This window comes from Arvicanthis niloticus, chromosome 26 (assembly GCF_011762505.2).
Source record: "Arvicanthis niloticus isolate mArvNil1 chromosome 26, mArvNil1.pat.X, whole genome shotgun sequence".
Lineage (NCBI taxonomy): Eukaryota > Metazoa > Chordata > Mammalia > Rodentia > Muridae > Arvicanthis > Arvicanthis niloticus.
Window position 1 is genome coordinate 17376283 of NC_133434.1, and position 26351 is coordinate 17402633.

The 26351-nt window shown below is 41.6% G+C and overlaps 1 protein-coding gene across 2 annotated transcripts; it reads left to right on the forward strand.

The window, feature by feature from the left end:
- Positions 1–3658: 3658 nt before the first annotated feature.
- Positions 3659–26066, forward strand: Zw10 (zw10 kinetochore protein). Of its 2 annotated transcripts, none has more exons than XM_076925084.1 (16): positions 3659–3907; positions 5802–5936; positions 8100–8201; positions 8372–8449; positions 8610–8769; positions 9612–9764; positions 11164–11355; positions 13367–13530; positions 15463–15645; positions 17215–17453; positions 19333–19404; positions 20867–21036; positions 21834–21964; positions 22754–22885; positions 23610–23812; positions 25494–26066. In XM_076925084.1, exons 1-16 carry the CDS (start codon positions 3803–3805, stop codon positions 25612–25614), a joined length of 2340 nt encoding a protein of 779 aa, XP_076781199.1. In that variant the 5' UTR covers positions 3659–3802; the 3' UTR covers positions 25615–26066. The 2 variants fall into 2 exon arrangements, with proteins under 2 accessions (XP_076781199.1, XP_076781198.1); XM_076925083.1 differs by having other exon boundaries at positions 3700–3907; positions 25573–25916.
- Positions 26067–26351: the final 285 nt, after the last annotated feature.

Consider the following 26351-nt stretch of genomic DNA (forward strand, 5'->3'; position numbering starts at 1 on the left):
AAGTGAATTTCCCTACTGCCTTGCCTACCCAGAACATCCCTGGGGAGAAGTGCTCCCTTTGCTGATTCTCTGCTGATCCAAAGGCAGCTGCAAATAGCTGTCAATCATATCAGCTTCCATTCTGTCCGTTGCTGCTTCTGAGCCACAGGATCTAATGGGAAAGGAAGTGATTTTCACTTTCTGATCATAGCTAAATGCCAGGCTTTGGGTTGGATGCCTGGCTTTGAATTTTCATTCTGATACTGTGTGGAGCACCTTGGGGAAATTGCCAAGGTCTCCTGGCTAGTAGGGGACAGAAGTAACCCTGAGTTAGGTGACTTGGACTTCAACACTTCAGGTTCTTGTTCCCAGCCACAGCATTGACCCAGCATGTGGCTAAGAGCTTGTCTTTATGGCAGAACACAAGAAACCTGGGATTTATTGCACTGAAGTTATAAATGTCTGGCCAGTGTGTTCTCTTCACGCTTTTGGGTATGTGTGTATAGCATGTGTATACATGTGCATGTGTATGTGTGTAGAGGCCAGAAGTTGATGTTTTCTATTATTTGCCATCATATTTATTTAATTTAAAAGTTTACTTGTTCATAAAGGACATCATTATAGAAAATACATTTGATAGAGAATTGGGTATGTAAAATATATAAAGAACTAGAAAAATTGTGCCAGGCGTGGTGGCGCATGCCTTTAATCCCAGCACTTGGGAGGCAGAGACAGGCAGATTTCTGAGTTCGAGGCCAGCCTGGTCTACAGAGTGAGTTCCAGCCAGGACTACACAGAGAAACCCTATCTCGAACCCCCCCCCCCCAAAAAAAAAAAGAACTAGAAAAATTGCATCAAGAAAGCAAAGTTAAAACTTGGAACCAGAGCTAAGCAGCATTCTCCAAAGGTGAAACACAAATGGCTGAGAAATGCTTAAAGAAATGTTTAGCTGGGTGGTGGTGACACATCCCTTTAATCCCAGTAGCTGGGAGGCAGAGCCAGGTGGACCTCTGAATTTAAGGCTATCCAAGTCTACAGAGTGACCTACAGGACAGCCAGAGTTACACAGAGAAATTGTCTTGAAAGAAGACAAAACAAACAAACAAAAAGATAAAAAGAAAAATAAATGTTTAATAGTCTTAGTTATCAGGGAAATGCTAATCAAAACTATTCTTCTTATTAGGATAAGCTTGATTGTTTTAGAGCCACAATGTTGCAATGGACCTTGGGAGTCAGGATCTAACTAAGGTCCAGTCTCACAAGACACCTTTTAAAGAATGAAAGATGATTTAATCAAAGCAGTACAAGTTTATTGCAGAACAACAGAAACCAGAGAAAAGGACATGAAGAAGCAGCCTAAGCCATTAAAATCCATCCAGAGAACACCACACACACACACACACACACACACACACACACACACACACACCACACACCACAGACACATACTTCAGTTTTTGAGACAAGGTCTTTGTAGCCCTGCAGGTTTGGAACTCACTATTAGACCAGGCTAACCTCAAACTCACAGATAATGCCTGCCTTTGCCTCCTCGGTGCTGAAAGCTTGGATTAAAAGTTATATGTGACCATATATAGCCTATACCTCTATTTTATTTTTTCTAGAAAAGAGAATCACATTTTACAGTGTGAATATCTCCAAGGATGCAGTACATATCAATAATAAAACAATTTTTATTATTTTTAGTATTTCTTTTATGTGTATGTGTCTCAGTGTATATATGTGCACCATATATGTACAGGAACTCTCAGAAGTCAAATGAAAACATTGGCTTCCCTAGAATTGAAATTACAGGTGTTTGTGAGCTGCCTCATATAGGACCTGAATTCATGTCCTCCACAAGGCTAGTTGTCTTTTTTTAATTTTTTTTGTTGTTTTTCGAGACAGGGTTTCTCTGTGTAGCCCTGGCTATCCTGGAACTCACTCTGTAGACCAGGCTGGCCTTGAACTCAGAAATCCGCCTGCCTCTGCTTCCCAAGTGCTGGGATTAAAGGCGTGTGCCACCACTGCCTGGCTAGTTCTCTTAACTATACTAAATCATCTCTCAGTTAAAGAATGTTAAAGGTTGGGGCTGGAGAAATGGCTCAGTGATTAAGAGCTCTGACTGCTCTTCCAGAGGTTCTGAGTTCAATTCCCAGCAACCACGTGGTGGCTCACAACCATCTGTAATGGAATCTGATGCCATCTTCTGGTGTGGCTGAAGATAGCTACAGTGTACTCATATACATAAAATAAATAAATAAGTCTTTAAAAAAAAAAAAAGAATGTTAAAGGTCACAAAAGGTCAAGCTCTCACTGCTAGGACAAAGGGTAAATTAGCAAGAGAAAAGATGACATTTGTATAAAGTTCGTCTTGTGTGTTGGTTTTATTGCCTGAAGGTAACCTGGGAGTTAGATAACATCTGTTCTAAATCTCTGCTGATTTAATCACCTGTATGTGCACCCTTGTCTCTGTTAATTTTATGGTTTATGATAGTGCTGTGCTAATCACATTCCGTTTCGATTCTGTAAACCTGCTTGCTTGCTCTGCCAGCCAAGTAACAAAAAGTGTATAAAGAGGACAAGATGCTCCTACAGCCTGCACCCTCTCCACAGAGGGTAATGCCTTGGTAATGACGCTTTCTGGAATCAGTGGCTGTCTTCCAGTCAGCCTGTTTTGCAAAGTAAACTAGTGATGTCATGTGCACATACATAACACACTTTTGATCTTCAACAATGAGACAGTTTAAAAAAGCTATGAATAGCTGAACATAGTGGAATACGTGTATAATCTCTGTATGCAGGAGGCTGAGGCAGGAGGATTGCTATGAATTTGATGCCTTCCTGGGCTACAGAGACCATGTCTCAAAACAAAGCCAAAAAAAAAAAAAAATGCTGAAAACTTTAAAACAACAATAAAAAGCTTTTAGTGAAACTTATTTGTAATCTCTGATAGGAAGGAAGTGATAATCTTATTTTAGGGGCTGTATAGATGGCTGTGTGGCTAGAAGCACTGGTTGCCCTTACTCAGGACCTGGATTCAATTCCCAGCATCCACATGGTGGCTCATGCCATCTGTAGGTCCAGTTTCAGGGAATCTTCTTGACTTTCATGGACACAGCCAAAACATTCATACATATCTTAGAAAGAAGGTTTTACAAAAGAATGTTTTTAGCACACACGGGATTGTTACACTAAGTATGAATTTGTACCATATTCATGCATTGATATAACTTAGTATGGGGCACTATTAACAATATAAAAGAGGTGCAATTGTGGGGATCCTTTCACTTGAGATGATGTCACTCTCTCGCACAATTCCAGAGGGCATAATTCGCGTAAACTCAGTCAGCTGCTGCGCCCAATGAATGAACGAATTATCTAACAAAAAAGATCGAGATGATTCTGTAAGTATCAAGCTAGATAATGTCACAGGAAAATGTTACTGAGTATAAGGAGGGCCATAAAGGATTACTACCTGAAACATTCGGCAGTTTCTAGCGCAAACCAAACCAAACCGAACTACAAAATGGGGAAAAAAAAAAAAAAAAAAAAAAAGGCGGGAACAGATTGGCATTTGAAAACCGGTAGGGAGAGGACCACGCCTGCGCACTTTGGTGCCTCCTAGACGTCGCCTAAACAATCGACGCCTGACGGCGCGCGGCCTGCTGGGAACTGTAGTGTGACTCTAGCCTCTGCGCGAGCCCCGTGCCCTGTAGAACTCAGTTTCCCGGCAGGCCGTGCGGTGAAGCCGCCGGCGGTACTCCAGCTGCGGCACTGGCCGCTGGACTGACTTATCCTGTTGGTGTGAGTACGCTTCGTGGCGATGGCCTCTTTCGTGACAGAAGTCTTGGCCTACTCGGGGAGCCTGGAGAAGGAGGATCTGGGCACGAGGATCAGCCGCCTGACTCGGCGGGTGGAAGAGATCAAGGTGAGGGCGGGCCACAGGCTGCTGCCGCTGGGGAGATCTGGGTGCGGAGCAGACGGGAGAACCCCGAGTTGGAGGCTCAGGACTGTGTGGCTGCTTAGAGTGCGGCCGCAGAGCGGTTGGAGACCAAGGCTCGGGACTGTACGGAGAAGGGCCGCGGCTGTTCAGTGGTGGGGAGTGGGATTAAGTTGGGCAGAAGTGAGTCGGGGATGAAGAAGACTGAAGAAACCTGCGGAGCCAGAGGTGCAACTGGAAGCCCGGATGTTCACACAGGACAGGACAGCCACCCTATGTGTCATCCCTACCCATTTTATGGATGAGTGTAATAATTCTAGGAAAGTCGCGCCATTCTCGGATTTTCTTTCAACTGGTTGAATATGTTTATAAAAGTATTACTTCACGCACGGAACTTGGGGCACACTGATGGCCGGTGAGCTGGTACCTGCATGGATTTGCGGCTCACAGTCATAGTTTCACTTTGTATTAGTGTTACCTGGCAAGCCACATCTTCAGTGGCTTTCTTTGAAAATGATGTGTACCTCACTAAGTCTGGACTAAAGGGAGCAAGCTTGGTAGGGGCTAACAACTCTTTTTCTTACTTTCTTCTTTTTTCTTTCCCCACCCACCCCCCTTTTTTTTTTCTAGACAGGGTTTCTCTGTGCAATAGTCCTGGCTGTCCTGCACTCAAGCTTTGTAGAACAGGCTGGTGTAGAACTCATAGATTCACCTGCATCTGCCTCCTGAGTGCTGGGATTAAAGGCCTGCACCACCACACCTGTTCCTAACAATGTTTGACATTAGCTTTCTTAATTTTATGTATTCATGCCACTGGCACTTCTGTAGTGTGGCTTGCTTTTTTTTTTTTTTTTTTTTTTTTGACTTTCTAATGATCTAGGACGAGAACATTTCACTTGTATTTGTTTCATACATGAGCTTGAATCTTCAGTCAACTGAGAAGTACTTTCTTTGCTTTAAGCAGGAATATTCCTTGCACCTCCAGCTTTTTACCACTTTAAATGTATTTCTACACACACACACACACACACACACACACACACACACTCACACACACACACCCCTCTTCCATCTTGATTGTAGCCTCCTGTATAAAACAAATGCCTGACTTTTCCCCTGAGAGAACCTTTTTCTTTTGTACTGGGATGCTTTGTAACTCTGCTGGAGTATTTATACACTTCAGCCCTGTATTTTGGTCAGTTTGGAGAATATTAGCTTTCTTATATAAAAGGAATTAGTTTGTGGGCAAGCATAATTTACATAGTGCAGAGTGTTTAAGAAAGTATTAAGTTGCTTTGAGTTAAGGGCGATAACAAGACCCAGTCCTTGATAAAAAATTGATTTCTTCATGTGTGTATGTCATGGGGGCTTGTGTGCCATGGTGCAAGTGTGGTCAGAGGGCAGCTCGTGGGAGTCAGCTCTTGTGTTTTATAGTGTGGGTCCCCGGAATTGAACTGAGGTCACCAGGCATGGTGGCAAGCACCTTTACCATCGGAGACATCTCCCTAGCCCTCCTTATCATTTGAGGAGTTTTAAGATAAAAATTTTGTAACCCAGAAGATAGAAAAGAGTAAATTGAGGTATACAGATTATGAATTTCTATGTTTAATTAGGTAGATGATAATTTGTGGACACAGTATGATATAGTTTATTGTAGAATGTTTGACTCTATCTTTCTCATTTCCGGAGTCTGTTCTGTACAGATCTTGAGCATCCTTGGGGTTTGGTAATTGTCTTCCTACATTTACAGATGAATGAAATGTTTTTGAAGGAAACCCATGGCTGTGGGTAACTCAATAAAGTTCTAACATTAGAAGAGGCTGTGTATTTTTAGCGAAGTTCTTGATTCATTTCATCGTCATGTACTTCCTCTGTCTTGTAGGGTGAGGTATGCAATATGATCAGCAAGAAGTACAATGAATTCCTGCCTACCATGCAGAGCGCGCAGGCCCTGGTTACCCAGGTGGACACGCTATCTAATGACATCGACCAGCTGAAATCCAGGATAGAGACCGAGGTAAGCATAGATTGTTGTATTGGATAAATTGAGGTTTCATATTAACCATATTCATATTCATAACCATATTCATAATTCATATTCTTGGTTTTTAAGACTATCTTGTGGAACATTCCAGGCCCTTCCTTTCCTTGTTTGATAAATAGAGGTTGAATCAAATGATGGTAGAGTGAATTCAGTTCTAAATTAGAAATATTTCTCAAACTCAGTTTTATTACTTCTCTTACTGTAAGTTTTCTCTTAGTGAAAAATAATAATGTCTTACATTTAAATGGACTATTCTTTAAGATTTATTTTATATATGTGAGTTCACTGTAACCGTATTTAGACACACTAGAAGACGGCATCAGATCTCATTACAGATGGTTGTGAACCGCCATGATGTTGGTGGGTTTTGAACTCAGGACCTCTTAAAGCTCTTAACAGCTGAGCCCTCTCTCCAGCCTGAATGGAATATTTTTGATTAAAGAAAATCTCAGGACTTCATTATTTTCATATGAAAATGCTTAGAATTTGGTCTTTCTTCTTTTCCTACTTTAATTGCTTACACTATCACCTCACCCTACCACATCCCCAGAGGAGGTCTTTCTGTGCCACGCAGGCTGTCCTGGAGTTCACCGTGTAGCCCACGCTGGCCTTGCATTTGCAGTGATCCCCAGAAGCTAAAATTAGAGACTAGAGGCTTATGTCACTCTGTACAACCGCCCTTTCATCTTTTAATAGCATTCTCTTAGATCTGCAGCTGGCCTCAGACATCTGTGGGTCGTAACAATCTTTCTTGAATTTGGCTGTTTATGAAGTGACTTGCATTATTCATCCAGTTCTTTTGCTTAGCATGAGCTTGCAGAGGACTCTCGCGCTCCCTGTCCTGCCATGCTCTGTGGCCTAGTGCTTTACATCTAGGAGATGGGGATGTGGTATGCTTCAGGATCCAAGGATAACTGAGGCTCAAGCTGTCTGGTCTGAAACAAATCTAGACCCTTTACTCTTGATATTTTAGGCTGAGTGATTCTGTCCTATACATTGTAGCTGCTCATCTCCCTGGCTTCTATTCACTAGATGCCAGCCCTCCTTCAGTGTGGCAATCAAAAAAATGTCTCCAGACATGGCTAGGCATTTTAGAGAAATAAGGAAAATCATTAGAGGATGGGACCATGGAGCAGGGAGAGGGAGGAGGAAGGAAAGCAGGAGTGTGTTAGCTTGGTATTGGCGAGATAGGCCTTGGGTGGAGCAGAGAAAAGTCAGTGTTTTGACAAGGATGGTTTTGATGGACTCGGGGAACTAAAACCTTCCTTACAGTGAGATGTGGACTGACTGACGGAAGGAGTTAAGACAGTGTCTGTGTCACTGTTAGACAAAGCTTATTTGTGTGAGGGAGGAGGGGAAGAAGGCAACTGCTGAGAGGTAAAGTGCTCACGTGAGGGGAATGTTTCCCAAGGTGGGAAGAACTCAGCCTATTTAAATGTGTGAGACACCTTCCATGCCTGGGTGTCTAGTTACTTACTTCATGAATGAATGAAGAATGAGATACAGGGGGCTTAAAACACAGAAGAGAGAAAATCAATGATACATGGGTCTTGAGAGAGTGGAATAGAAGTGGATTTTTCAACTTCTTCAACATTAAAAAAAAATCACCATCACTTGCCATTGTGGATGTGTTTTTGGTAATCCAAGTGGATGAGCTGTACTTGACAGACAGCTGCTTATGTTAAGAGGAGGCAGAGACCAGCCTGGTCTATATAGTGAATGCCAGGCTAGCCAGGGCTGTTTTGTCTTTAACAGAAAAAAGGAGAGAAGGTGGCTTGGCAGTTGATGTTGATGAGAGTGGGTATTCTTTGTTGATTTTTGTCTATTTGTTTTGTGTGTTAGATGCTTGCCACTAAAACTCAGGTCATCTGGCTTGGTGGGTAAATGGATAAAAGAACTTTACCCATTGAGCCAGCTCATCGACCTGAAAATGTGTTCTTGTATAGAGAGGGTAAGGCTTTGAACCGGGCCCAGCCTCTCCTAATCATCTTCTGTGCTCTTGTTTCTGTCAGAACTGTGTTTAAATTTCAACATAAATTCCACCGGGGAACTAAGGCTTAGTGATAGATTATCAATGTTTTATTCCTTTGATGTGGTAATGCTTAAAAGTACCTACACTTCTGTTGTATAAATTAGGTCTGTCGGGATCTTCACATATCAACTGTTGAATTTACAAACTTGAAGCAGCAGCTGGAAAGAGACTCTGTAGTTCTGAATTTGCTCAAACAACTGCAAGAGGTAATGAAGCCTGGCTGGCACCTTCCTGTTGAGGTGGTGAGGAGGAGGTTGTCTCTTTTCTAATTGTTCTGATGTTCCCTGACAAAATGGTGTTTTCACATTTTATAAGCTGATGTTTAAAACAGACATAGAAATTGAAATGCCTGCTAATCTAAATGTATCTTTTTCAGTTTTCTTCTGCCATTGAAGAGTATACTAGTGCATTAGCAAAGAAGAAATACATTCCTGCTGCTCGGCACCTGGAAGAGGTGTGCACTCTGATACCTGAGCAGTTAGTGCTGTCCTTACTTCTGATGTGTTTGTGTCCCTTCTGCCCTTTGTCATTCAACAAGTGGGCTCTAATTTTTTTTTTTTTTTTTTTTGTGAATCTAGAGGAAATGTTTAACGGTGATTTCATTTTACTACCAGGCACAGGAATGCTTGAAGTTACTAAAATCCAGAAAATGCTTTGACTTAAAAATGTTGAAGTCTCTCAGCATGGAGCTCACCGTACAGAAGCAGAACATCCTTTACCACCTCGGGGAAGACTGGCAGAAGCTGGTTGTATGGAAGTTTCCGCCGTCAAAAGGTGCTGCTCACCTCAGGTGGACCTCTTTGCTTAATCTGCCTGAACCACAATGACCTCTGAATCCATTCTAAATATTTAGTATTCAAAAAACAAGAACATTTCAGTTAGGAATGTATTAATCTATTTCTTTTGCAGTGTTTCATTTGCTGATCTTCAGGCCTACCTCCGATCTCTCTTTGCACGGGTTTTTGTTTTTCTGATTAGTATGCATTGTGCATAGCAAAAGAATATATGGAATATAGTAATGGATCTCATGGGGATAGTTCCACAAAATGGTTTATATACTTTGGTCATATTTACCCTTCATTCTCTTCTTTTTGTCCTCTCACTCCTGAGAGTGAGCTCACTTTGGTAAATTATTTACCTTAGACTGAAACCTAGGAAGAGGTTTGTAAAGGACATACAGTTTTCTGTGTTGGAGTTTGAAATTTAGCGTATTTCAGGGTAAACCCCATCCTGCTCTGTTTCCTATTCCATTTTGTCCCCACTTCTTTGTATTACATAGTATATATTGCCTGGTATTTTGAAAGAAATGATACAGAAAATTTTAGATGTGTTGTCAGGAGTGTTGGAGTCTTTCTGATATCGTACTCATTACACCTGTTAAACTGTTGTGCGGTGCTGGTGTGTGGAAGGTCTGGGAAACAAGCTCACTTTGCAGTTCTGCTTGCTTTTAGTCATTCTGCACATGTTTAGGTAGCATTTCTTACTGGCATATCCTTTTTTTTTTTCCCACTTAATCTGATTCTTTGGACATACAACGGAGTCTGAGCAGAGGAAGTGCTGGGCGGAGACGATCGTAGTCGTTGCTAAGACAGCTGATACTTTCCTCCTTTTCTTAGATACGAGCAGCTTAGAATCTTGTCTACAAACAGAGCTTCATTTATGCACCGAGCAGCCTGAGAAAGAGGAGATGACTCCTCTGCCATCCATCGGCTCTGTCCTCTTGGCGTTTTCCATTCTTGGAGAATTACCCACCAAGCTGAAATTATTTGGTAAGTGATTTGTTTCATTCACATTAAGTTTCAGAAGGGATGGCTGAAGAGTTGATAAACGTTGGAGGAGAATGTTAGTGACAGCGTGTGGCTTAATAGTCCACCATCGAAGGCAATTCACAAATACCTTTTTTTTTTTTTTTCCAGTAATGCATGAGTCCTTTTTAAAAACTAGTTCTTGGGCTGGAAAGATGGCTCAGCAGTTGAGAGCACTGACTACTTTTCCAGAGGTTCTGAGTTCAATTCCTAGCAACTACTTGGTGGCTCACAACCATCTGTAATGCCCTCTTCTGGTGTGTCTGAAGACAGTGACAGTGTACTCACATACATAGACTAAATAAGTATTTAAAGAAAAAAAAATCTTTAACTAGTTCTTAGTTTTTACACCTATTGGTTTTAAATAACTTAAAAAGTCTTCAGGTAGGAAAGATACTCTGGGGAAACCTGTAGTATGTAATTTCATGGGTATTTTTTTTTTAATTTACTCATTTGTATGTATATGGCTAATTTGCCTATACACACACACACACACACACACACACACACATATGTATATATATGTATATATACATATATGTGTGTGTGTATATATATGTATACATATATATACGTATACACACACACACACACACACACACACACATATATATATATATATATATATATATATATATATATATATACACATACACATACATACCCTGTGTGTGTTTGGTGCCCATGTTAGATCCCCTGGAACTGGAGTTAGAGATAATTTTGAATTGTCATGTGGGTGCTAGGAACTGAACCCAGATCCTTTCAAGAGTAGCCAGTGCTCTTAACCTTCAGCTATTATCTCTTCATTCCTCGTGATATATATTTTTGGTACTTTTACTCCTTAGAGGCTTCTTGTAGTGATGATTTTAAAACAAATTTTACTTTAAGATTTATATATATAATCATAATCTGATGTTTTGATTGTATGTATGTCTGCATCAAGGGTACATTGGAGATTAGAAGAGGGCATCACATCCCCTGGAACTGGAGTTATGAATGGTTGTAAGCTACATGTGGGTGTTAAGAATTGAACCTAGGTACTATGCAGTAACAAGAAATTACCTCTGAGCCATCTCTTCAGCCCCTAATATATGTTTATTTGTTTGTTTGTTCAAAACAGGATTTCTCTGGCTGTCCTAGAATCACTTTGTAGACCTGGCTGGCCTCAGACTCCCAGAGATCCACCTGCCTCTGCCTCCCAAGTGCTGGGATTAAAGGCAGCCCCTGATTTTTAAATTTTAATTTTTTTATGTTTTTGAGTCAATGTCTTATTCTTTTTCCTTCCTTTACTTTTGGGAATTTCATATATGAATAGTGTATTTCCAGTGGTTGTTGATGAGTGTCCCCATGGGAATGATTTCAGGTCAGATGCTGCTGAAGTATATACTTAAGCCTCTGGTGACTTGCCCGTCGCTCCATGCTGTGATTGAAAGGCAGCCGAGTTCAGTTAGCATTTGTTTCCAGTCTCTGACGACGGACTTGGAGCATTCACCACCACCTGAAGCTTTTGCAAAGATCCGGTTGGTACTGGAAGTGCTCCAGAAACAGCTTCTAGGTGTGTACACCAAAATGGCCTTTTACAGAAACGTACGTAGTACTGTTACATGTATTATTCTCAGGGCAAAAGTGCTGCTGTCTGGGGTGAGTCACCCATAGGAACACAGTAGAACCTGTCTTCTTGCCTGATTGAGAGTTTTCCTCTTTACCTCTGGGGTCATTAGTGACGTCTCAGAGTCTGGGTTTTTTTTTTTATTTTATTTATTTATTTATTTATTTATTTATTTTTCAAGACAGGGTTTCTCTTTATAGCCCTGGCTGTCCTGGAACTCACTCTGTAGACCAGGCTGGCCTCGAACTCAGAAATCTGCCTGTCTCTGCCTCCCAAGTGCTGGGGTTAAAGGCGTGCGCCACCACTGCCTGGCCAGAGCCTGTATTTTAATGGTATTTTAGCTAGAGTCTAAGATGTACATCTCTTATTGGACTCCTGATAATGTTGGGACACTTGCCTTAATGATAACAGAAACGAGCCAGGTCTGTTGTGTATGTTTCCATAGGAAGATCCCCATTAGCTTGATGCAGACAAATGAGGAGGAGTGTCAGGACAGACCACGTGACTGCTTGGCCTGTTGATCATTTTTATGTGCTTGCATTTGAAATCCCTTCACCCACCCTCCCCTTACAGAAGTTTCTTCTGAGCCAGATGGTGGTGATACCTAGCTTTAATCCCAGCACTTGAGAGGTGGAGGCAGGTGAATCTGAGTTCGAGGCCAGCCTGGTCTACAGAATGAGTTCCAGGACAGCCAAGGCTACACAGAGAAACCCTGACTTGAAAAACAAAACAGCACAAGAAGTTTTTCTGGTGTTTTATAACAGTGCTGCTATTCTAGTCTGATTTACATTCTCCTTGCTTTCCTCAGTAGTCTTGTGGAATGTTCCAGCCAGCATTCTTCTGAGGAAAGTTTTTAAACACTTTAAAAACATTGATATTCATGGGCCTTCCTAACAGTCGTAAGTTACTTATTTTTGTATAAGCGTTTAGATACAAAGCAAGGAATTCTTGTGTAACTGTGATAGGAGTAGAACTCCTTAAACCATCACCTCCTTTAGCCTCCTCAGGCTGGATCACAGGTATGCCCTTCCATGTCCATCTCCTCATTGTTAGGAAGAAATACAATTTTGCCATTTTGTTTTGGTTTTGAGACAAACGTCTCATTCGCTGGCCTAGAACTTACTGTGATTCCAGACTGAGTCAGTGGTCTTCCTGCCTTATGCTGTCAGTTGCTGGCTCTGCTTCCCAGTGCCTTCATGTTGGCAGTTAGGGCTTCAGCTAAATTTTATGGGGACACAAGTCCTTAGCAAGTGAAAGGTGACAGCCACCCTCCCATCCTTTTTATATGAGATCAGTGATCACATGATAAATGTGCTCTTCTAAATAGAATGGTCCCAAGGTACTTTGGAAAAACTAACTATAAGATAAACTATAAAAGGAGGCTCTAAGACATTGTGCTTGGCAGAGTAGGCAGTGTGCTTTCATGTAACTTACTGATATTTTGTTAGGGTAAATCTCCAGATCATATCCAGAGATGGAAAAGTACGGTGTTCTTTTGTTTTTGTTTTTTTTTTATTGTTAAAAAGAAGTAAGGTTTTGTAGAGTTTTAGAAACTAGTTTTACCTTAGAATGCATACTTTCTGAGTGCTTTTTGCATAATCAGAGTAGTGGCTTATGGGTAGATGATGATAATGTACTGGGCATCATGTGTATTGCCATGGAGTGCAGGAGTGCTTTGGTGAGCAGGGGCCATCTGAGCAGAGAGCAGAGTAGTTCTGAGTCTACATTGTGTGTTGTCATGCACAGCCCATCGAGGTACCTATGGCATGCATCATCTGTGCTGTTTTTCTTCCCACAACCTTTTAATTTTAATTTATATATATGTTTTCTCTGTGTTAACCTGGTCATTCTGGAACCTGTTCTGCCCACCATCTTAAAACTGAGTCATTTTAGAAAACTAGGGATTATTATGAATTTGTCAGGACTGTGTGTCTAAAACTTTTTCCTTTGAATTCAGATTTGCCTCTTGATGCTGACCTAGAAGTTGGAAACGCCCCTGAGATGGTGTTGCCCGAGATGCTTGGTGAGGTGATCTGGGAGGACCTGTCTGAGTGCCTCATCAGAGACTGCTTGGTTTACTCTATTCCCACAAACAGCAGCAAGCTACAGGAATATGAGGAGGTAAAGAGTGGCGATGACAAGCTTTCAGTCAGGAGTGTCCTGTGCTGGGTTGGGGTTGAGTGGCGATGACAAGCTTTCAGTCAGGAGTGTCCTGTGCTGGGTTGGGGTAGAGTGGAGATGACAAGCTTTCAGTCAGGAGTGTCCTGTGCTGGGTTGGGTTTTTTTTGGATCTTTTGTTCTTAAATTATGCCCTTAAGAAAACTATTACTATTAAAGCCAGACAGTGGTGGTGCATGCCTTTAATTACAGCACCTGGGAGGCAGAAGCATGAGATCGAGGCCAGCCTGGTCTACAGAGTGAGTTCTAGGACAGCCAGGGCTACACAGAGAAACCCTGACTGGAAAAATCAAAACCAAAAATTATTGAGTGAAAATAACAAATCACTTCATTTCTCTTCTGGCTTTCTGCCTCTTTGATTAGGAAAGTATGCTTTTTAATGCCTTTTAAAGAATTTGCTATTTTTATTAGCTGTGATAAGCTATTTTATGGTACTTTCTAGTGCTTGCTCGAATGCTAAAATAAGAGTGCTTAGTTATAAGATTGTGATACCATTATTGGAGTCTTCAAATTCTATTGAAGATTTTCTTCCAAATGAATCTAGGGTTGGAAGAATTTATAATTAAAATTTATTTTTAATTTTAATTCTTTAAAAGATGCCTAGGAGTGTTTTACCTGAGTGTATGTATGTCATCATGTGCCTGGTGCCTGTGGAGATCAGGAGTGGGCATCACATCCTCTGAAACTGGAGTTACAAATGGTTGGGAGCCACCATGTGAGTGCTGCCAAGTAAACCCCAGCTTTCTGTAAGAGCAGCCAGTGCTCTTAACTGCTGAGCCATCTCTCCAGCTCCTAGAATGTGTATTTTTAAACTGAGTAATTGATGACTTGTCCTATTATCTAAATGGCCATCTTGTGTTGGCTTAGATATTTCAGAGCCTACTTTAATAATGGTTCTTAAATACTTCAACCTCCCTTCTAGTCCACTGACCAAACGTAGGGAAGAAAGATGGTTAATAAGACAAGGGGAATGTGGGCCTGTTTAGAAGTAGTCCTTTGGGCCAGTTCCATCTTCCTTGTCAGGGTAGCAGCAGCTCAGTCCAAAACATTAAACACATCAGTAGTGGCAGTCCAGTCCAGTCAGCAAACACTGAACACAAATCAGTAACAGAGGCTCAATCCAGAAGAAACTGTGAGGCTCTGCCTAACTGGCACAAGTCCATCAGCAAGAAGCAGCCAAAATACCAGGAGTTCTTTGGCTCGTTTGTCTCTGCAAAGTCACAACAAGCAAAGATCAGTGAAGACCAAGGAGTGTTGCAAGGTGAACCAGTGCAAGAGTGTTGTTCATTGTCTGTTGGGTTCTGTTTATACTCTTTCCAAATTTGCATCCTCTCAAGTATCTGTCTCAGAAAACATCCTGTCATGTGTCTGCTTCAGCAGAACATCCTCACCAGACAGCTTCCAGAAAAGCATCCCTTGACACAATTGAGTCTCCAAAGAAATTTCTACTTCAGTCTTGGTTCTTATTCTTTTCATTATAGTGGGTTTGAAAATTTCATTTTGATATGTATGTACAGTTGATCTACAGTGTCTATAGGTTCAGCCTGACTGTTAACTGATAATTTTGGGGGAGAAATTTGTTTCTTTACTAGATTTATATGGCAGTTCTTGTCATTTTTTGTGAAATTATGATGCTTCAGAGGACGATGGTATCTATTTACATAGCATTTACATTCTATTAAGTACTAGAAACTAGAGATGGTTTAAGTATATGAGAGAGTGAACACAGTTTGTATGTGAACAGTGTACTTATACAAAAGACTTGAACATCCATGGATTATAACTTCTGAGGGGGTGTTCAGGAGCTAATTCCCAAAACATACCGAGGGATAACTGTATATAATTCTTTTCTCTTTTTATGTTTGTCTTTGTCAGATCATACAGTCTACAGAAGAATTTGAAAAGTCTCTAAAAGAGATGAGATTTTTAAAAGGAGACACTACTGACTTGCTGAAATATGCTCGCAATATCAATTCTCATTTTGCTAATAAGAAGTGTCAGGATGTGATTGTGGCAGCTAGAAATCTAATGACCTCTGAAATTCACAACACTGTGAAGGTACTTGGGGTTCACTGTATCTTTTATGGGAAGCAGCTTAGTTTTGAGTCACGCATAGTGAAGTAGGAAAGAGTGGCAGTTGCCAAGCTCTTGGAGACAAATGGTACTTTTCAAAGTGTTCTTGCTGTCTCCTCTTTTCTTTGAGTATTGTGAGTTCCAGATAAAATATATACTTGAAAGCAACTGTATAAACTGAGGAAGTGTATATAAATGCTATGGATTGCTGTTGTCAAAATTAAAAAGCAGATTATTCTTGTCATCATTATGTAAGGATGTATGTGCGTGGACTGTGTTATGTGTAGAGAATGGTGTGTTGTGAGATGTTCACTTGTTCCCATGGCACCTACCTCCACACATATGCATGCCCATGTGCATGTATGCACAAATAAAAACAAAGTAAATGTTTTCTTAAAGGTATAAATCATTATTTGAAATGGGAGTGGACTTACATGAAGAATAGTTTACTGTTTGATTCTTGATAATTTTGAGCTTTTTCTGTTTTATATCATATATACATCCATATATATTTAAATTTTTACATATGTACAATATATAATGTATTATAAAATAATATATACTATATAGCTTATATATAACATAATATATAATATATATTCACATATGTGGTATGTAAAATAATATTTGGTAAGTGCCAAGTGTTACAGAAACACACTAAACATTACTATACTAAAACACAGACTAAGGCAACCTAGTAATAGATTTTTCCCAGCCATTTTTTCTGAGTTGCCTGAAATGGCATGAAGGGTATTAGATTTTACTTTCTTTTCCTTGTTTTGAGGCAGGGTTTCACTGTGTAATCCTGGCTAGCGCAGAACTTATGTTGACCAGGGTGACCTCAGATTCAGAGGTCCGTTTTCTCTGCTTCCTAAGTGCTGGGATTAAAGGCACCTCCCATATTCAGCTCCAGCACTGAGCTCTTAATTCATTCTTCTGCATTCCTCATTTTCCCTAGAGCAGCCCATGATTGTGTCCCTTCCAGCAAAGTTTTTAGCCCTTTGAAGCACATTATATGTCGAAAGTATCAACATATTTTGAGACAACTTGGAGTTTTTATGCGAGCTGAGAATGATGAATTTTGCAGGTCTTTTCAGTTTCTTCAAATCTTTGCTTTTCCATTAACATAAAGAATCCCAGGGCCCTGAAGAGATGGCTCAGAGGTTAAGAGCACTGGTTGATCTTCCAGAGGTTCTGAGTTCAATTCCCAGCAACCATATGGTGGCTCATACCATCTGTAATGAGATCTGGTGCCCTCTTCTGGCCTGCAGGCATACATACATGCAGGCAGAACATTGTATACATACATAAATAAATCTTAAAAAAAAAAAAAAAGGGTCCCACGGTACGTGAGATTGCTTATTTCTTTCGGTGTGCTATCAGTCAAGACCAGTTAGTCCTTAAATCAGGCCACTTGTGTGAAGATCTTCTAGTCACCTTCTAGGGCCATGGCTCCATCAGCACAGAAACCTTAAGTGTCTTTAGCCTTTGCTGTGTGCTTGAGTTTGCATTTTCCTGAAAACAGCCTTTTCTGTTGCTGTGTTTGAATTTTAGATTGGTCCTGATTGTAAGGAAACCTTGCCAGACTTACCCAGTCCTGATGCCGATCACAAGCTGCAAGTACAGAATGTGTGCAAAGTGCAGTTCGCCAACGCCGGGAACTTAGAGCCTGAGACTTCGCTGGACCCTCAGTCCTTTTCTTTGCCCACATGCCGCATCAGCGAGGCTGTGAGGAAGTTAATGGAGCTCGCTTATCAGACTTTACTTGAGGCAACAACAAGTAGTGACCAATGGTAACACAGATACTTGGTTTCTGTCATTTCCTTACAGTAACACAGGTGTAAAAGTCTTAAAGCAGATGCTAGCTGGCCGTGTTGGTTCATGTCCGTAACACAGCACTTGGAAGGCTGAGGCAGGAGTGTGAGGTTGAAGCCAGCCCAGCCTACAAAGCAAGGTCTGGGCCAGCCTGGGTTACCTCGTATCCAAGTATAAAAGAAGAAACCAAGAAATAGATACGTGTGTTGATAGATATGTAGGCTTATTTGTCATTAAAAATTGTTTTCACTTTTTAGTAAGTGACATTTTAATTTTTGTCCGATTTCGGCTGTCAGACCAAAGGAGGTTTCATAAGAAGCACAGATAGAAGACCTAGAGCACTCCTTTGAAAGGGTTAATACTGAAAAGCTCATTGCTGGATAATTGTGGCAGTTTTATCACATGTGACAGCACCACATGAGCCTGGAGAGCCAGAGGGGACTGTGAACGTCACCTTTCAACTCCACATAGCAGCGACATGCCAGGGGAAGGGTCAATTTTCTTTGAAGTAGAACAAACTGCAGATTTGGCTTTAGCCTTTATAGTGTGTTCAGGGTACTTCAGGTTCTATTTCACATCGCATATTGACTCTTTTTGTTTTGAAAGGCTTCTGTGGTCTTAGGAAGCAGCTCCTGTGGAAAAACATGGCAGGCTAGCCAGTTGATCATAGAGCTGGTCTTATAAGAGCCTTGAGTCTGTATGGAGCTGTTCTCAGCCTTAAGAAAAGCCATGGGGTTTAGGTTTGAGTTATTCATTGGTTATTTCTGTGTGCAACTACTCTGCTTTATGTTGCCCTGGATAGAACATGTTTCCAAATACTGCCATAGCTACGATTAGTCTGTTTAGTCTTGTAAATAGGAAGAAAAGTGTGTATTTATTTTTACTAGTGTATATGCGTGTTCTTGGTCATGCTATGGCACATGTGGAGGTCAGAGGACAGCTTTGTGGGATCAGTTCTTTCTTCCACCTTTATGCGGGTTCTGGGGATCATCACCCTTGAGTCACCAGGTCTGCCTGAGAGCTGTTCTTTGCTGAGCCGTTCACAGACCCTGTAAAAAGATGTTTCTTTATAAAGGATGGCTGTGCTCTTTTGGCAAGGTAAACATAATTGACATTATTTCCTCGAATTAATGTATTTTAAGGTTCATTTTGGAGGGCCGAGTTCCCTGTCCCGCTCCACACACACTTTTAAATGCATCTTAATAGTGATCCTTAGGTAGTTAGAGATCAGATTTAAAGGGCAAAGGATCTTGAGGGTTAGATTCTATTCTCAAAAATGTTGCTTCATCTCTGCATTGAGGAAGAAGGCGGAAAGGTGAAAGCTGAAAGTCAGTCTGACTGAAGAGCCCGGTGAGTGCCTTTGTTGATGCCCTTTGCAGAATGCATCAGGAAATGGGTGACATTTGCTTGAGGCTTAGCTGTCTGTCACTGGAAGGATACTTTGGGTGCTGGCAGAGCACAAATGGATAAGTGGAGTAGAGCCTTTGAACTGAGTGCCCGTGTTCTGAAGGTTGTTAATGTGTCCAGGTTTTCGAGGAGAAGTTCACTTTAGAGATACTTGTTGAGCGTGTCTCCACTGAGGTCCACGGGGGTTTCCTGCAGTGACCAAGGCGTGTGTTTTCTGCAATGGTGGTTTTTTTTTTTTTTTTGGTTTTTCGAGACAGGGTTTCTCTGTGTAGCCCTGGCTGTCCTGGAACTCACTCTGTAGACCAGGCTGGCCTCTGCCTCCCAAGTGCTGGGATTAAAGGTGTGCGCCACCACCGCCGGCTGCAGTGGTGGTTTTTATCACATGACCTTCACTAACAGAATCCCCGCTTCATTCTGTATGGTTTCTCTTAGTGTTTGTTTTCCTTCCAGTGCTGTCCAGCTCTTCTACTCAGTGAGAAATATCTTCCATTTGTTCCACGATGTGGTGCCAACATACCACAAGTGAGTATCTCATTTCTGTATAATTGGACCTCAAAAATGTTGTCAGGTTAAAACCAGTAACTTTATATTGTCACCAAAACCAGTGATTAACATTTACAGTAAAAGCATACCTAATTCAGACCTTTTAAAAGGCTGTAGACATTACTGTGCATGTACAGTGATTTTGCGTGTAGGAAGGTAGTACATACTTAGAAGCTCAAAAGAACTGTATCCAGATTTTAATGTCCAGGCACTGTACCTTTCTTGGTTAGGAACTAGAAAAGTCTTCGTCAGTGATTCTATTACTATGAAGAGACACCATGACCATGGCAATGGTTTCGGATGTTTAATCCATTATTGTCATGGAGAGAAGCATGGTGGCATTCCCGGCAGACGTAGTGCTGGTGAAGAAGTTGAGAGTTTTACTTCTTGATTGACAGGAAGCAGAAGGAGGCTGTGTGCCACACTGAGCATAGCTTGAGCACAGGAGACCTCAAAGCCTGCCCTCACAGTGGCACATATTAGATATTAGGCCAGTCCCTATGGCCAAGCATTCAGACCCATGCATCTGTGGGGGCCATACCTGTTCACACCTTCTCATAGGGTTTCGTCCTTAACTGGGTAGAGACTAATTTGTGTAGAAGAATTGAAGCAGTGAATTTCAGTTCTAGGTTAAAAAAATTGTCTGTGGAGATTTCAAAAAGTAAAAGTGCCTTTTTTTTTTTTTTTTTTTTTTTTTTTCTCAAAGGTTGTGATTAATCTGTTTGGGAAAAATTCTAAATATCTTTACATTTTAAAATTTTCCATGTGATTCTTCTGATCTGTAGTCAAAGGACTTGTATGGTAAAGTCTGAACATCTATATATTCTTAAATCAAATTCTAATCTGATTTCAGTGTTTGATTATATAAATGAAATGGGAGTTCAGAAAGGGGAAAGTGAACCTGTATTTCTCCTGGCTAAATTTTAAGGGCAGAATGTACAATTTACTGTGTTTCCTGAGCCAGAAGTAACACATCCACAGTTTATTTTCTTGGCTTTTCTTTTTGGTTAGTCATTGGGTTTTTTTTTTTTTTCTTACGTGTGTGTGTGTGTGTGTGTGTGTGTGTGTGTGTGTGTGTGTTGCCTTGTGCAAATGCCCACAGAGGCCGGAAGTCGTATTTCTCTGGAGCTGGAATTACAGGTAGTTCTGAGCTACCTGATTTTGAAGATTGGGGACCAAACTTAGGCCCTGTGCAAGAACAGCAAGCATTTGTGGTTGCTGAGACCTCTCTAGCCCTCCACTGGGACAGTTTGTTGGCTGAGGCCAGGCTGGCAGGGCTCACTGCATGAGAGCGAGAGAGGAACATGTTTTGTTGTGATCAGCACTTATGAGATAGACAGCGGGGAAAGCCAAGGCTGCTACCTTAGAGCACAGATGACTTTTCAGAAAGCTCGACTTGAGTAACAGGTGGTTTCCTTTTTTGCCCTTCCTCTTGGCTTAGGGAGAACCTTCAGAAGCTTCCTCAGTTGGCGGCCATTCACCATAACAACTGCATGTATATTGCTCATCACTTGCTGACCCTCGGTCATCAGTTCAGATTACGTCTTGCCCCCATTCTTTGCGATGGCACGACCACCTTTGTGGACCTTGTACCTGGCTTCAGAAGACTTGGTAACTGATGCTTCACACTTGGGGAAATGTGATGTTTATAGTCTAGTATCTTTGTAGTTTAATAGCCGAGTTAGTGATGTATTAGATGTGTCAGAGTGAGGGAGGTCTTCTGATTTATTAGTTTCCAGTTTTATAAAATGGATGTCATCTTTGTATAAACATTATTTTTTCATAATATGATTTTGTGGTATGTTGGCATGCCAGACTTTATTACCGGCATGCATTGACACCGCCAAGTCACTTGTGACAGGAGAGAGCTGCATTTGTATGGTAAATCAATATTTATTATGAGACTACACTGAGAAAAGTTGAGAATCTATATGCTCACCTAGCTTTTCAGTTATAGATGTTCTCTGTCAGTGGTATAGACATTGGAACAGTAAGCTGCTTTTTCTATAGAAGTGATTGTTCTATTATGTTGTGATAGGATCAGAGGGACTGGCTAAGTGGATTCAGAATTATTATATACAACAAACACATTTGGTGACTTTTAAATATTTGGTTGTTTTTATACAGGCCAAGCAGCTGACAGTCTTTTTTTTTTTTTTTTTTTTTTTTTTTTGGTTTTTTTTCGAGACAGGGTTTCTCTGTATAGTCCTGGCTGTCCTGGAACTCACTCTGTAGACCAGGCTGGCCTCGAACTCAGAAATCCACCTGCCTTTGCCTCCCAAGTGCTGGGATTAAAGGCGTGCGCCACCACCGCCCGGCGCAGCTGGCAGTCTTATCCTCAGTTTTCCCATCCTGGTTTTGCAATGTCTGATTCAACAGGTTTACACTTCTTTGTTTTCCCTCTGTAGGGACAGAGTGTTTTTTGGCCCAGATGCGGGCACAGAAAGGAGAACTTCTGGAAAGATTATCAAGTGCTAGGAGCTTTGCAAACATGGACGATGAAGAGAATTATTCTGCAGCGAGCAAGGCAGTGAGGCAGGTAGGAGGCTGTTGTAGCCACTGAGGTGCTTAGAGGTCCCTCACCCCACTAGTAAGTCCACCAGTTGGATCCTGTGCTCCCTGTTGGAAAGTCTCAATGCTTGTGACAACTGTGTGTAAGGTCTTTTTCTGTTCAAGACAAGTGGAAGCCATCTTTCCATTGACTCAATATTAACTCATTGTATGTGAAAAAATTTAAATGTAGGTTTTCTTCTCTACTCCTGTCTTAAGTGAGTCCCCTCCCCCCACCTCACTGGTATGTATTCATTGTATATGGACTGGGTTTTATAAAGACATTTGCATATAAATATTAATAGAGCATTTAACTTCTGCCCCTTTCCTTTTTCTTGCCTTTCATGTCAAGTGCTAAGACCCTTTGTCCCCTTTTGCTCCACTTTCATGCCATGTGTACATACACATGTAAAATCTCGGAACCGCAGATGAGCAGAGCTGTGACCTGTGTCCGTCCGCTGAGACTGACGTGATTTGCTTACAGTGATCCTTCCCAGCTGTGCATGTTTGCTTGCAAATGGCATGACTTCAGTCTTCGTGGCTGAGCCGGGTTCCATTGTGTACACACCATGCTTAGTTTCTCTCCCCCTCTGCTGATTTACCTCCTCACTGCGGTGCTCCCTCCTCAGGGCAAGTCTGCTTTTCTTCTCTCAAGGATAACACAGAAGTTAAACATGCAAGAGCCACGGCGTCCCTGTTACCTCACTTCTAGATCACTTCTTTCTCCCACTTCTCACATAAAATGACGAGTATGAATCGTAGCCGTCTCCTTCTCCAGGTGCTGCACCAGCTAAAGAGACTTGGGACCGTGTGGCAGGATGTCCTGCCAGTGAACATCTACTGCAAGGCTATGGGGACCTTGCTAAACACAGCGATTGCTGAGATGATGGGCAGGATCACTGCTCTAGAGGTGAGAGCTGATACACACTTGAAATGCAAGTCCTGTCCCCCCCCCCCAGACTTTATGAAGAAGGTGATGCTGCAGGCTTGTTTTAATGGCACAAATGGTGCAAGAGATTGGCCATTTTGTGTCTTCCTCATGCATTTTGGTTTGGATGGTTGGTTCCAGGCTTATTTAAATTCTATTTTGCTGGGAACTTGTTCATCTCTTTTACACCTAGATAAGAAAGTAGGGTTGTGGGATTTCTTAGTCTAGCATCTAAATTAGGAATGGGGACATTGGAAACTGGGCAGTGGTCCCAAGACACATTACATAGTATGCAGTCATTTGTTCTGCAGATGAGCTAAGTAATTTAATTTAGCAACGTGAGCACAGTCTGAGCAGGTACCAATACACCATGCAGTTGAGATGACTGTAGGTGATACTATGAGGAAAATCGTCCCGATGTGGCTAGCGGATCCTTCAAAGCGAAGGTCAACCAAACCCTTACTTGTGGTAGCACTGTTCTTCATAGCAGCTGTGTGTAGCACATTGTGCTGAGGACACAGGCTCCTGTGCAGAGCCTATGCTGCCATTGGCTGACACACAGCTTATGTCATTCTCACTTGGGGAGGGTTGGAATTGGATCTAGTGACTAGTAAGATGTGCTACATACATTACTGGGAAAACCTCTGTCCTGCCCTGCCCTTTGGGTCAGTTCTATTCTGTTAATGTTCCCTTTGTGCTAACCTAGGACATCTCGACTGAAGATGGTGATAGATTGTATTCCCTGTGCAAAACAGTTATGGATGAAGGGCCTCAAGTGTTTGTGCCTCTGTCTGATGAAAACAAAAACAAGAAATACCAAGAAGAGGTTCCAGTCTATGTGTCCAAATGGATGCCTTTCAAAGAACTCATGATAATGCTACAAGCTAGCTTGCAAGAAATTGGAGATCGGTGCGTATGTGTTTTCTATAGAGGCCCATTTTGTACACATGGTCATGAAAGAGCGTTGAGACCAGTGGCAGTTGCCTCCTTCCTTCCAACGCTCATGCGCGTGTGCATAAATGTGTGTGTGTGTGTGTCTGTCTGTCTGTCTCGTAGGTTATTGAACCCACAGTCATGTGCATGCTAGGCAAGCCCCCTACTACTGAGTCACACCTCTGGCCCCTCTGTTTCTTAAAATTATTCAGGCAAGAATTTCGTGTTCCATTGCAGAGGTTGAGGCCTTTTAGTAGTCTTTCATAGGATAGATCTCATGACCACTTTCTCATATTTAATGACAAAAGGATTTTTTTTTCATTCATACTGTTTTGATAGAAAATGTGGTTTTGGCATGCAGTATAGATGCTCTGGTGATTTTTAATTATAACTTCATCCTTCTTACACCTGGATGATGCATTTTAAGAATAATGAGATCCCCCCAGCACTGCAGTTGAATTAAAAAGGATACATCCCCTTCTCTGGGAAGGAGAGGGGAATGGGGGAAGAGGGTTGTGAGGGTAGGACTAGGAGAGAGGAGGAAAGGGGTCTGGGGTCAGGACATAAAGTGAATAGATAAATTAATAAATTAATGGAAAAAGAAAAAGAGGGCTGGTGAGGTGGCTCGGTGGTTAAGAGCATTGACTGCTCTTCCAGAGGTCATGAGTTCAAATCCCAGCAACCACATGGTGGCTCACAACCATCCGTAATGAGATCTGATACCCTCTTCTGGGGTATCTGAAGACAGCGACAGTGTACTTACATATAATAAACAAACAAACCTATGGGCTGGAGTGAAAGGGAGAAGGGAAGGGGAAAAAAAGAAAAAAGAAAAATAGAAAAAGAAAAAAAGTGAGTGATTGTTAAATCTGAAGTATTTAGCATGAAGCCGTTTTTTGAACGACCAGCTCTTTTTCTGCAAGGAGTGCAATAGTTAGGATGATGGTTCTCAACCTGTAGATCAAAAGCTCCTTTGGGGCTTGACCAACTCAACCTTTCATAGGGTCGCATATCAGATATTTACATTATGATTCATAACAGTAGCAAGATTTCCGTTATGAAAGTAGCAACTAACAGTTTTGTGGTTGGGGATCAGCACAACATGAGGGACTCTAAAAGGGTCGTAGCATTAGGAAGGTTGAGAACACCTGGTGTAGGAGCCCAAGCACCACATAAGGTCTTATTATATACTCCAGTCTAGGAATTCTTGTGGACACCAGGCTGGCCTTGACTGTCAAACAGTCCTGTTTCTGCCTTCCAAGTGCTTGACTTGCAGGTATGAGTCACCATATATGGCTCTAATTTACTTATTTTATGTGTATGGTAATTTTGTGTGCATGTATGTACACTACATGTGTGTCTGGTGCCCATAGAAACCAGAAGAGTATGTCTGATCTCTTGGACTACAATTACAGATAGTTGTGAACTGCCATGTAGGTTCTGGGAATTGAACCCTGGTCCTCTGCAAGAGCAGCCAGTGCTCAGTGCTCTTTACTCTCTGGCTGTGCTGGTGCCAGATACAGCCATGAGCAGCAATAGCTAAAGAAGAATAGGCCTCACAGGGTTTAATTCCGCATAAGTGTTTAGATCAAGTAAAACAATTTAAAGTCTGGCTTCTACTAGACATATAGGGAATAGAGCCTGTCTTGTTTTGCAGGTGGGCAGATGGAAAAGGGCCCCTGGCAACTGCATTCCCTTCCAGCGAAGTAAAAGCTTTAATTCGTGCCTTGTTCCAGAACACAGAAAGAAGAGCGGCTGCCCTTGCCAAGATTAAATAGCTCCTCCTTGGAGAAAGCCTCTCTTGACTCTGGGTTCCTCCTTTGGTGTAATTATTTCCTTCAAAACGTCTCGGAATTACTCATTGGTTTTGGTGAACCAATATATCATGGAAGTGTGACTTCATATAAGGACATCCTGGCCTGGACGAAGGTTTTCTGAACTGGACATTAAGATGATCAAGTTAAGGAAAGCACTGGGTTCGTTGAGTGCTGCTGCTGTCCCTTGTCAAGTATGAATCTGCCCTGCATTGTGACTTGCTCCCAAGTCTTCTTGAGAGTTGCATACTTTATAATTTTAGACCCTGGCTTTGGACATTTCAAAGCTATGGTCCAGAATTTGTAAAATACTTTTCTTTTTGAGGGGGACGGGTATTAGGGGCATATTACTTGGTCTTACAAGAATTGGGGAAAACTCTTATAATATTTCTTTCCAGTAAATAATGCCTTTCAGAGTTGAGAGTGAGTGTCTTTAATAACATGGGCTATGGCAAAAGAGATCAAAACCCAGGTTTCTTTTTAAAGATTTATTTTATGTATATGAGTACATTGTCACTGTCTTCAGACACACCAGAAGAGGGCATTGGATCTTATTAAAGATGGTTGTGAGCCATCATGTGGTTGCTGGGAATTGAACTCAGGACTTCCGGAAGAACAATCAGTGCTCTTAACTGCTGAGCCATCTCTCCAGTCCTCCAAACCCAGTTTTCTTCCATGCTTTTTCTTTTGCTGAAGTCTGT

Excerpts from the sequence above, each read along its gene's own strand:
- Zw10 (XM_076925083.1), top strand. The coding sequence starts at position 3,803 with ATGGCCTCTTTCGTGACAGAAGTCTTGGCCTACTCGGGGAGCCTGGAG. Across the intron at positions 3,908-5,801 it reads GGCGGGTGGAAGAGATCAAG|GGTGAGGTATGCAATATGAT; the intron begins GTGAGGGCGGGC and ends TCTGTCTTGTAG. Across the intron at positions 17,454-19,332 it reads ACAACAAGTAGTGACCAATG|TGCTGTCCAGCTCTTCTACT; the intron begins GTAACACAGATA and ends TTTTCCTTCCAG.